Here is a 12,056-nt window from a genome sequence, read left to right as displayed (position 1 = left end):
TCACTCGCTTTCCTAAACAGTCTACTTAGCTTCCCATCCCTTCTGAAAGCAAAAGAAAACCCTGCAGGTATACCAAGACTTTGACTCAGGAAAAAAACTATAGGTAACACACGCACACATAAAGGACATTTGTGACAAATAATTGCAAAAATGACCATTTCCTAAATAGCATCTATTACATTTATACATAATGTGTTTAAATAATGCACAACATGCGTCCATGATTCTTACTTTATTAAAGAGACACCCAGCTAATTGGAATAACAGCATTTAGCTGGGTTACAGTGGACATACTTTGTATTTGAATGCACATGAGGTCATGGCTGGAGCAGTAACTGGCTGATCATGGTGGTCTTTATTTAACAAAGCATACCTCAAGTTCTCTGACTGACCTAACAGAAAGGAGGAGGGAAAGGCAGGAAACTAGTGTAAAATGCCTTGAAAAATAAAGAAGTATTGATAGCCAATTTGCACGTAATACACTCAAAGTGAAAATCACTAGTATGGTCCTTTAAGAGATACCATGCCATCTAAAATATCTAGTCTATAAAAGCACAGCAAAAAGGGTTTCATGTTTTACTGCTCACCTGCGGCAGTAAAGGTTCAGCCTGAACGCAGAGTTGAAGAAAAGCTGAGCTTGATTTTAATTCTCACACACACACACACACACACACTGAGGGCTAATCAGGTGAATGAGGCACAGGTGAAACTAATGAGGATAATGGCACAGGGGAAGTAAAACTAAATGCAAAATCAGGAGGCAAACAACTACCAAAATAAAACAGGATGTGAGAAATTATAACTGAAACGCAGAGGCGCGGAGACGAGAACTTTCCAGAATGAAAAACACTGAAGGACCACATGGAGGGAACAAATAAACTCTGTAACTGCCTGACAGAGAATACAATCAGACCATGAGAGGAACAGAATACTAATGAAAGAAACATGAAACCAGACTTACACAATAAACAATAAGAAAAAGCAGAAATTCTTAAGAAAGAATAGAAATCAGAACAATAAACACAATTCTTAAATTGTTTTTTAAAAAAGCACTCAAAGCACAGGACCAAACTCTTTGCCAAAGATTTGCTGAAACCTTTGTGCATTTATGTGTCAGCTGACAGACTAGCCCAAGAATCAAGCACTATTTGTTGCTGCAGCAGTGAGAGCTTTTATTTTTTTTAATCCTCACAGCAACAAGAGGAATTGTGACATTTGACATATGTTTTTTTTTGTGTGTGTGTGTGTGTTTTGTCCAATAGCAAAAAAACACACACCAACAGGCATGCACAGGGTGACCAGATGTCCCTGTTAGCACAGGGATAGCACAGCATGTTTATTCCTTGTCCCCCTGTCCCACATCTTGAAACATTCTCCAGCATTTTGACTGGTTCTGCAGAACATGCAGTTTTCTAAAGTCTGGCTTTTACCCAGTGCATATGAAGGGAAGCCTTTGGGTTTTTTTCATAGTCAGAATAAGGTCAGCCTGTCTCAATGCCATACTCACCAGGGAAAAGCTACATTTCACCAAAAAGACACAAGCTTTGCAGATTTTGCTGAATGTGATGGAAACTACCACAAAGAAAATGAAGCTGCAGTATAGTCTCATAAATAGAGTTTTTTTTTTTGCCTTTTTTGCTTGTTATTTTTCAGTTGTGCACAGGAGGGAAATATGGTGTGAAGTGACAGAATGTGTGTTATAATTGGATAGAAATTGCTAAAATTGTCAGTTGTGGCTCAAAAAGAAAAGAGGGGTATGCCAATCTATGGATAATCCAAACTGGAACTCAAAAGACATGCATGAGCAGGGTGACCAAACTGAAAACCAAAAACTGTTACCAGATAGAAACACAGCTGAGATAAAAGTGAAATAAGAGATCTCGTCACTCTCGTCTCGGCATGCATATCTTTATGTTCTGTGCAAACCCAACTATGTGAAAGCTGCTGTGATAAACATGCAAAATGTGTGCTTCTCTCTGTCAATACCTCTACTGCTTGCAAAATAAAAACAAAAATGAAAGCAGTAGCCTTTGAAGTTGGAATGAAAACAAATGATCAGAAAACACATTAATATTAACTGCATGCTCCAGCGCTGACATTTACCCTGTTAATCAATGTGCCCTGCACTGCTTGAGCTCTCTGATGCTTAAACCATCTCATAAGAGAACAGCCTTTTGCCTAATTTTCAGCCCTATGCAGCTCTCATGTTACTGTGATGACAATAATTGATGATACAAAATACTGTGATGGTTAAAAAAAAAAAAAAGAATGTGGTCAAAGAAAAAAAAGAAAGTTTTTATATGAATTGTATGTACTTACCCATCCATCCTGCAATAAGCAAGCTGGCTACTAATGAAGGTCAGCAGGTAAGTGTCCAAGCTTCCTTTCCCCCTAAATAGAAAACAGGATTAATAACCTGAAGCACCGAGATTACAAACTAGACTCTCGAAATTATGTTTTACCGATTAATTTGCATACAGGTTCTCTTGCGTTGCGTAGAGATCAACAACACAATCTGCCACTTTAGAACAGATTGCATAACTTTTGGCAAAACTGAAAAACTTGAATTTTACAACTGTCATTTCGTGGAGTCTTCATTGGTTTGGCACTGTACGACTAACCTTGAATAAATTGCACCATCTAGTGAAAGACTTGGAACTTGCAACACTTTCATATTTCATATACAGATGGCCCAAATACCGTGCAAATAAAATGGCAAAGTAGGGCACATGCGAGCACACCTTTTGCTCTTCTTTTATGTTAAAGTCAGACGCGTACCGTCCACCAGCCGTGCGTAAAACCAAAATCGGATAACTGCTGTGGGGGAGATAAGTTTGGTTCGAAAGTATTTACTAAATTAAATATATATATGATGACCTTGCGTGGAATCTCAGAAGCAAAGCAGTGCTCCGTTTTAAGTTTTTCTTTCTTTCCTTTTTTTTTTTAAGACTTTCTGAGCGGAAGTCCGGCGATTAAGGAGAAGATTTTTTTTTTGCACAAATATTTAAAACAACGCAATAAGATGCACAAAAATAGACATACACCCACATGAGCGGCTGTCCCTGTCTACCATCCGCAGAGACCTCGTGGCGCAACGGTAGCGCGTCTGACTCCAGATCAGAAGGCTGCGTGTTCAAATCACGTCGGGGTCATTTATTTCTTCTTTCACGTCTTCTGCCACGAAAGAACACGCAAGAGTGGGCTGTAGAAGAACAGCACAGGAAAAAATGTCTAGGGCTATTTGTGAGGTGTTGAAGGTGCTAAATGCACATTCGTGAATAAGAATTTGTTTGTGTTGATTGCTTTCCTACAGTAAATACACATTAATCATGTTCATTTTCAAATTTTATTAATGTGAATATTTAAAATTTGAATGTTCCCATACTTCATCATTTCAGTGTAATTTAAAAATGCACATGTATGCGATGGCAGAGTTTGCGGAACCATCTTTAACCAGAGTCTCCTGCTTCTTCTAGGTTTCACATGAGGCCCGCAAAGCTTCACCGTCCTTGTTTCCTGTTACAGAGGAGCGTCACAGAGGAGGCTCGGCTTCAGCAGAGTTAAACCTTTTTAATATGATTCAGAGTGCAGTTCTGGAAATATCTCTCAGTTCATCACGAGTGGATTTTTCATGGTTTTCCTTTCCAGCCTCAAATCTAATTACAGCACTTGTAAACAGTTTAACTCCCGTACATATTATGGTGTATTAAGTTTACAGCACAGGCAAAGACAACAATCCCCCTCCACACACACACACACACACACACACACACACACACACACACACTGTGAGAGCTTTGTGACAGGGAATTGAATTTCAGTAGGAATAATTTAAAGCAAGACTTGTACACAGACTAAAAACAAAACTGGTGAGCAATATTTACTTGCCCACTATATTATAATGCGTGCTAGAAGTATGTTCAATGGTAATCTACCTTTTTGGTCCAACTTCCAGTCCCCACATTTAAAAAACATCCAGCACTGTCACCTTAATGGCTTTAAGTCTCGTGTTCCTCAGTTGTCCTCTACATTCCCATTTAGTTTTCTCTGTGTTATGAAGACAATGGCTGCCTCTCTTCTCAAATGCTCCTCTCTGCTTAAATGCTTCAGCACAAAACAAGTTGAAAGTCTCCCTCCCTCTCTCACTTAGTCCAAGTTTCCCCCTCCTTTCTCTTCTCAGTACACGCTCATTTCTCATCTTTCAGTGGGACACACTAAACTCCAAACAGATCATTAGCATGGCCCTGGTGAGAGTGCAACTTGGCTAAGACAGCAGGTCACCTCCTGTCCTAGGGAGTTGACTCACATGAGACAGGCTCACTGCGCTCAACAGTCTATCACAATGGCCTGATTGTACTCTGGAGCTCTCCTTTTACATCAAACAGGCCAGTTGCTGCTTACGTAGTGCTCCTTTACTGCCATCGCCACTCTGTGAAAGGCTATCCTCTGAAATGAAGCACCTCTGACAATGAACCTTTGCACACTTAGAGCTACAAGCTTGTCAGACCAAGTTGTCCAAACCTTCCCAAAACTCCCTCTACCAATCTATTCATTCTACCCTTCAATTTGAAATGCCAGGCAACTGCAAATGTCCCCACTGAACACTTGGTAGTGGGAGGGATGGATGTGGGAGGACAACAGAACAGTCAGAAAGGAGCCTGCATTAAGCAGTTTGTTCAAGAGTGCATTATTATACTGAGAGAGCTCAACTGGCTGTAAACAAACCCCGTTACCCAAGTAACCGTGCTGAATGTCTCTTTTTATCCAAAATCTTTACTGCTGAGCAGAGACACCAGGCCAGCATGAGATCAACAGCAATGTGTCCTCAACAAGGGCTCATTTTAGTTACGGCATCAGCTGAAAGTTTAAATAGATACAGCTCAAATCAAAGTTTTAAATGGACTTGCTTTAATATTTCCTGCTAAAAGCCTGAAAAATTGAAAGCCCTATGCCTTTGCCACTTATACAAAGTTCAGCCAAACTAAAAAGGAGAAGAAATAATAGATGAGGTGAAAGGCTAACTGGAAATTGAGCAGGTATCACCAAGATGAGGTTACTCCTAGAGATTACTCAAACTTCCAAGAATGTCATAACAGTTTAAGAGACGACAATTTACTGTTTATTTACTGTTTAAGAGTACACAATATTACAGATAAAATTAAGGTAGAATGTCAGCCTTTATTTAATACACAAAAAAGACTAAAAAGTGAGAAAACTGTTGCGATTTTTGAATGTGGTTTGACTCTCAAAAATCAAAACCTTCACCATTCAAAGCAAGTCCATGTTTGCCTTGTTTCCACTGAAGGGTAAAACCAGAACATTAAAAAGACAGAAAAGTTTAACAAAAAAAGACAACGCTTGGTTTACATCTCCAAATAAAAAAAGTATTAAGTACTAGATCCTTTGAAATTTTGCTCTTCCAGATCACCAGGTTTGCTTCTGCCTCCAATGCGCCTGAAGAAGGATATAAATCCAGAGGCGCTGACTTGCCCTTCTGCATTATTTGCAGCCTTACTGACTCCAGTTCCCTCTTTTCTTAAAATTTCTGTCCTTGAGCCAGAGGAGTATGACCTTTGAGATGCGCTTTTCTGTGACAAGTCTCCCAGTCGGGAGCCAGATGTAGGGGACTGTGCAGTTTCATCCACGGAAAGAGACCTGTGGATTGCACCCTGTGGCAAAGCTCTCTGACTGGGGCATTCAGGAAGAGATCCAGAAGCCCTAGTTGGAGATGACTGACTGATGTATTTGGGTTCATCACTGGCCTCATCGCTCTTCCAGACTCCATCACCAAGGTTGTTGCCACCGTACGTCGATGATAGCCTGCGTTGGTGGGCTGGTCTGTTTCGCTGGGGGCTGTTTCTTTGAGCACAAATAAAAGGGCTCAGGATAGTCCATGGCGAGCTCACATCCCCATTGCTGGCAAAGAAGTAGTCTCTGGTTCTAGGCCGAGGTGTTCTTGGAGTAGCGACTGTGTCTGGCTCTCTCTGTAAGCGACAAGGGGTGCCTGAAACTCTGTCGCCATCAAGACCGTTTGTGCTTTTTTGGTAGCAAAGCACATTCAGAGAGATCTCTTCCACTTTTGCAGCTTCCTTGTTTTCTGGTTTTGCTATTAGTGCATCTTCTTTCTGTACTTTGAATGGTTTCTTCTCATGGCTCTCTTGGTTAGAATGGGGCCTTTTCTCAGTTTTTTCTGCTGATGGCTCAATGTGGGGAGCGCACTCAGAGGGCAATCCTTCAGTTGAGGTCAGTGCATTCCTTCTGCATCTGGCTAGCCCTTCTGGGACTGTAGAAAGAAAGCTGTGCAGGGCTGACTCCAGGCTTGCTGATTCACCATTGGATCCCGATGCTGCGGATCGGCGCTTGCCTGCTACACGCATGCTCTCCTTCCGCTTGTGCCTCCTCTCTGCTTCCTCTCGCTCTCGGTTCTCCTACAACGGTGAAAAAAGAGATTGTATATTTAGGAAGATGCAACACAGCAGCAGTAAGCCAATGGGGTGCAAGAGCACAGAATTGTTAAAGGTCAACAAACAATTCTGTCTAAAATGATTATACAGTAGCACTTGATACACCTTTGATACAACATAGTTAATTTTTCCTTGATGTTTCTTCCTTGTTTAAATTTTTATAGTACAAAAAACTGCATTACCTGTACAGCTGTGTCAAACCTCTTGCAAAACGAGTGAAAAATAGAGCAGCACTCCTCTAGCTTAAAGGTAGCTGGGTCTTCACAGAAGTACTCAGCAACAGCATTGCTCACAGAATCTAGCTCCTGGAGAGAGGACCCCACTTCTGCAAGCTTTGCCTCTGCCCTCTGAGAAGACATTTTTTTTTATTTAGAGATTTTATATTTCAAAAAATATTCACAATCTTACACAGTTATTTAAAAAAGTCAAATAATGGAAAAGAAACTTTACCATAAAAAATGCCTGCATTTGTTGGAAGAGGCCAGGATGTCTGCTGCTGTACAATTTCACTTCTTTGATTTTCTTGACTTCCCTCTCAAATTCTGAGATGACCTCCTCTTTACAAATTCTTTGGTACCATTTACAAATATGGAGGGGGGTGGGGTGGGGGGGACATTGTCAATACAGAATTGATCACTGATTCTATGTCAAACAGATGTGACATCAGCTGAAACTATTTTTGATGTATAATTACACTGTCAATGTAATACAATGATATAAAATGATAGCCACCTTGATGCCATCCCAATGTGTTCAAGCTGGTTGGGAAAAGTCAGCAACTCAGCATCAATATATTCTGCTTGCTGTGGATGGAAGATAAAGCAGGGTGAGCAATGCATATGAAGCTGGAGGGAAAATCTTTGAACTGTTCAAATCTGAAGATGACAGTCCATCAGTCAACTGAGCTGACCAATCAGAGTTCAAGACTTTTAGGATGATTCACTTTTTTTTTTTTTTTTTTTTAAATAGCATGATAGCAAGATATCCTTCAGCACGTGAATCCCTGTATTTCAAGGCTCCACCTCACCTTGGCAACATAGTGCATGAGGTTCATGCCTGGCTTGTTAGCCTTGGTGTCTGCCAGCTTGAGAAGAGAAGTCATCCTAAAGCCAATGACGCTGGAACTGTGACCACCCTAAATAATAAACGAATGGCAAGTAATGTTCACACGAAAGGAACAAAATAAGACAGCTTAAATGTATAACATCAGTGCCGGCAAAGGCATGATTTGATACCAACATTCATGTAGTTCCCGGCTTTTAATACCAGTCGAATGACTGAGTGGAGGTCATTGCAGTCCAACAGTTCTAAGGGAAGAAAATAAAGGGGAAGAAAACTTCATATAACCACCAAATTAGTGGATTGCGTAACAATGGATGTGTGTGAAGTATTACCATTAGCTGCTTTGGACATGGTAGCAACAGAGTTCTTCACCTCCTCCATAAGAGGAAAAAATTCTTCCCTCAGTGCCATCATTTTCAAGCGCTCCCCATAGCTAAAGGCAAGAAATAACTGCTAATTACTGCATTAGTAGCTATGCTATTTATTTGACCCTTTGAGTCTAGACATCTCTAGAAAAAATAAAATAAAAAAATCAAAGTGAACAATAAAAAAAATAAAAAATAACTACAAATAATAAAATATTTGAAAGCCAGTTAGTTCATTTGAAATTTCAAGCAACATTTATTATGCAATTAAATATTTCATAAATGTGAGAGTTATCAAAGAAGGAAAAAGAAAGAAAAAAGAAAAACACATTTTGAAACCCCTTTTTGGAAAACTCCACACTCACCCCGGCACTTTGACCAACTGCACCATGAACTGGTCAGCCTCAGGTAAAACAGAGAGGTTCCCACTGAATGACATCAGCAGCTTAACCTGCGCATTGACACGAGTATGATTCAATAAACAAGTATTATATCTATATTTCCTGGTATACTATACATATATTTCAAGATGAAATTAAGAGAAATTTGGCATGCCCAAATAAAATGCATGTGATAATAGATGTGGACACTGTTGCAAATTTATATTTCTCAAGAAATGAATTGCCTGATTAAAATAAAACAGGTAATATTTAAATACAACTCAGAAGCTATTTGGTCTTGTTGTGCCTATTTAAAAAAAACAAAACAAAACAAAAACAATAATCATTAGGGTTATATTATGATAAATGACCAAAGCTAAACAAAAGGGAGGCAAAGGTGAGAGCTGCTGTTACCTCACTTTCCTCTGGCAGCAGTTTACAAAGCTCCTTCAACTTCCCGTTTCCAAATCGGAGCCAGTTCCCTTCATGAATGTCCTGTACAATTTCTGTCACAGGCCTGCAGAGGGAGACATGACCTATTAAATATCATAATCAGTAGTTGGTTTTCTATTTTCCACACTGCCAACTAGTTTCGATTTATTTTAAGACTTTATGTGAGAAAAAAAAAAACAAAGCAGTTAACTAAAATATAAAAACTATGTTTGGGGGAAAAAACAAACAAGAAAACAAAAAAAAAAAACAACAACTGAAATGATTCTATTAGGGAAAAAAGGAAACATCCTTGATTTTAATATGTGTTAATTTGGTAAATTATTATTATTATATCCCAAGTTACCTTATGAGGCTTTGATGGGCATGTTTAGTGAGACTCTGGATGTCTGAGTCAGCTGCTACAAAAAGTTCAGTTTTTGATTGTAATACTGATACTGAATTTTCCAAATCTTGTTACAGGTATATGTCCTAATACAATAACACTAAAGCTTATAACTAAACATCTTCAAACAATAACTTCATGAAGTCACTACCAGACAAAAACAAAACCTTTTTAATTTGACTGAGGTGTTAAAGCTGACATTACAGCCTTTAGCTGCTGACGGGCATTAAGAGGGAATTTGTTATTCAAAGTAAGAGCTGAGTGAACCCTGGACTGAAGCTGACACCATCTTGATAAAGTAAAATGGCTCCACTGTTAGCCTGTGTGATAATTTAGGAAAAAAAAAAAAAACTGTACGGGCAAAAATGAAGGTGACTCATCACCGCTCAGAAGATCCCAAAAAGCAGCAGTTAATGCAGTTTACATGAACCCAGGTGAGCCAGCTACACAGAAGGTCAAAGTGAACTAAAGGCAAGTACAACAGCAATCCCTCACAGCTACAAACACATTGAACATATCCCATCATCTCCACTGAGCTTCACCTACTAGGCAGTATATACTTTCCTATAATTTATGTAATAAAATGTGTCATAAAAGTTAAAAGGTGTTGCCCTTACTGCTGGTACTAAACCCTCTCAAATGAAGGTTTAAATTTAATTTCCATTTATTTGCATATAGTCGACTAAGATAAAGAGCCTGCCGGCTGGATTATGATTAGGATAGCGTAAGTGACTCATGTAAGATCCGCATTTCTGATTGTTTGACATTAAAAACACTCCCCTGACCACCACTTCCTGTAGTTACTCAATTTAAAGTTAATTTAGTACTTGTTGAGTATCCTGTTCTTCAAATGTTGGATTTCAGTGCTCCATCACTGTTGTTTCAGTCATGTTTGACTTTTTTTCATCACCAGCGGCATGCTTCATTTTACTTCAGCGGCTTCATTACCTCTTAAAATGTCTCAGGAAGATTCCAATATTCATACTTCTTTTGGAGTCAAGAATTGTGACCTGAAGACAAAATGAAAACAAATCAAAATATATAAATTAAAAAAAAGGTTCACATCCCCACAAACATATTTAGATAAGAGGACAAGTAGATAATCTGCTATTTATTTATTATTTTTTTGAGGAAGCTGAAATGCTTTCAAAGCCGTTTTACTTCACTAGTTCCTCTCTGACAACACGATCAGTGTGGAACTTTTAGAATTTGGTTCCCGTCTCTGTTCATTACTTCCCTTACATGTTCCTTCTGTGTTTTGTGTCCATAACTTAGAGCATCTGCATCAGCTACTGGACTTCAACTTTAAGATCATTTACCTGAGGCTCCTGAGGAAGGTGATCTATGCCATCACACTTCTTCAGGCTTGTTAAATTGCACAGCGAGGCTCGTTTGTCTACGTGACTGAACAATTCTTCCATGCTCCGAATATCAAGCACCAGGTCCCTCTGGGGCCGACTAGACGTCCACACATTCAGTTTGCCCAGGACGCGCTGGCTGGGAATGGTATCCCAGTTCAGCTTTTTCATGGAACGTCTTTGAACATTACGAGAGCCAAAAGGAGAGGGAAGAATAGCAGGAGGAGGAGGTGGAGGAGGCGGAGGAGGAGGAGGTGGTGGTGGAGGTACAGCTGTAACATGTATGGCAGGTGGTTCAGAAGATGATCGGAGACCCAAATCTTGTTGAGTACCCACTGGCAGCAGAGGAGAACGGGAGTCTGAAGGTGAGCAGTTGGGAAGAGAAGCCGATTTAAGAATCAGCATTCCCTCCATCTGTTTGTCGCTAATCCAAAGATGATGGAAGTATCCAGTAGCTGACAACTCAAATCTGATGTGACAAAAACAATTCCAGAGGAGGAGGGGAGAGAATAAATTAAATCACAACATCCATCATTCATATGTGAAAACTTCATGTGTCTAAAAAGGCAAAAGGCCCGAAAGTGATTAAGTAAAACAAAGAATTCATGTCTCCTTAACCTTTGCGTCAAAATTCTAATTAAGCAATTTACTTATCACATTACACCAAACATCACTGAGAAAATTATTTTCCAAAAAGGGAGCGGAAGCCATAGCAGGCATATCAGCTGCAATTAAATGCCTACCCGGTGGCGACAAAGGCCCAGTCAAATCAACAGCTGATGAAACACAGAGCGGCGCTTTAACAAAGCCTTACATTTTATGAAAAAAGTCGAGTTCTCATTAGTTTAACTCACCTTGCTTTTAAAATATCGCTGCTAAACAAGTCCACTAACGCAATCCGGCCGCATGCTCCGGCACGCTCTGCAGTGAGTCTCACAAACCGCTGTCCCAGGTGCAGGTGCGGCGCCTCCACCAATTAAATTTCAGCTCATTTTCCCCGGGGAACGCCCTTCTGTGGAGAGGCGAGAAAGGATGGGCAGCCTCACTGCTCGGCCGTAATGACCGAGCTGCTTCTAACATCAAGAAGAAATCATTTTGAATAGGTCAGAATGTATTTAGCAAGCATCTATTTCCATATGTAGGTGAGGCAGAGGAAACAGCTGTTATTTAATGGTTTTACAATTGGCACATAAGTTGCACTTTACACAACCAAATCACGTGCAGAATATTAAAACAGCGTAAGCTAACTCAGAAATGCAATAATAACGATTAACTCAATTCAAGGGTTTACAAAAAAAATGCTCTTAACTACAGAAAAAAAAAAATCAAATGAAGCCTGCAGGCGCTACACTTTTAGTAACATTTAAAAATAAAGCGGATTCTTTTCATTTTCACTCACCGCGCTTTTTAAATGCGGGATTATCTGAACATCACTACGTTTTTAACGTCGTGCCTTTGCAGAGTGGAGACAGTCTGACAAGCAGCGGTCACAGGGGCGGGACGCTGTTCAACCAATCAAACAAAAGTCCGTTTCCGCGTGGGATACGCCCACCATTTTTTTACATTTTGCTTCCAAGGAGCCAGACTTCCTT

The 12,056-nt window shown here is 39.9% G+C and overlaps 1 protein-coding gene and 1 non-coding gene across 3 annotated transcripts; one reads left to right on the top strand and one right to left on the bottom strand.

Moving 5' to 3' along the window:
* Positions 1–3,080: 3,080 nt before the first annotated feature.
* On the top strand, positions 3,081–3,152 carry trnaw-cca (transfer RNA tryptophan (anticodon CCA)). The gene has a single exon. It is a non-coding gene; the product is annotated as a tRNA-Trp (tRNA).
* A 2,034-nt stretch (positions 3,153–5,186) lies between these two features.
* On the bottom strand, positions 5,187–11,484 carry fhdc3 (FH2 domain containing 3). 2 transcript variants are annotated; one of them, XM_030747032.1, is made up of 12 exons: positions 11,208–11,261; positions 10,426–10,933; positions 10,055–10,116; positions 8,686–8,788; positions 8,257–8,342; positions 7,859–7,959; positions 7,704–7,771; positions 7,492–7,599; positions 7,197–7,267; positions 6,915–7,032; positions 6,647–6,811; positions 5,187–6,428 (listed from the first exon to the last, which is right to left on the bottom strand). In XM_030747032.1, exons 2-12 carry the CDS (start codon positions 10,876–10,878, stop codon positions 5,388–5,390), a joined length of 2,376 nt encoding a protein of 791 aa, XP_030602892.1. In that variant the 5' UTR covers positions 10,879–10,933; positions 11,208–11,261; the 3' UTR covers positions 5,187–5,387. The 2 variants fall into 2 exon arrangements, with proteins under 2 accessions (XP_030602892.1, XP_030602891.1); XM_030747031.1 differs by lacking the exon at positions 11,208–11,261 and adding an exon at positions 11,319–11,484 and having other exon boundaries at positions 5,188–6,428.
* Positions 11,485–12,056: the final 572 nt, after the last annotated feature.

This window comes from Archocentrus centrarchus, chromosome 14 (assembly GCF_007364275.1).
Source record: "Archocentrus centrarchus isolate MPI-CPG fArcCen1 chromosome 14, fArcCen1, whole genome shotgun sequence".
NCBI lineage: Eukaryota > Metazoa > Chordata > Actinopteri > Cichliformes > Cichlidae > Archocentrus > Archocentrus centrarchus.
Note: the sequence above shows the minus strand (reverse complement) of the source record. Positions and strands in the feature narration are given on the sequence as shown.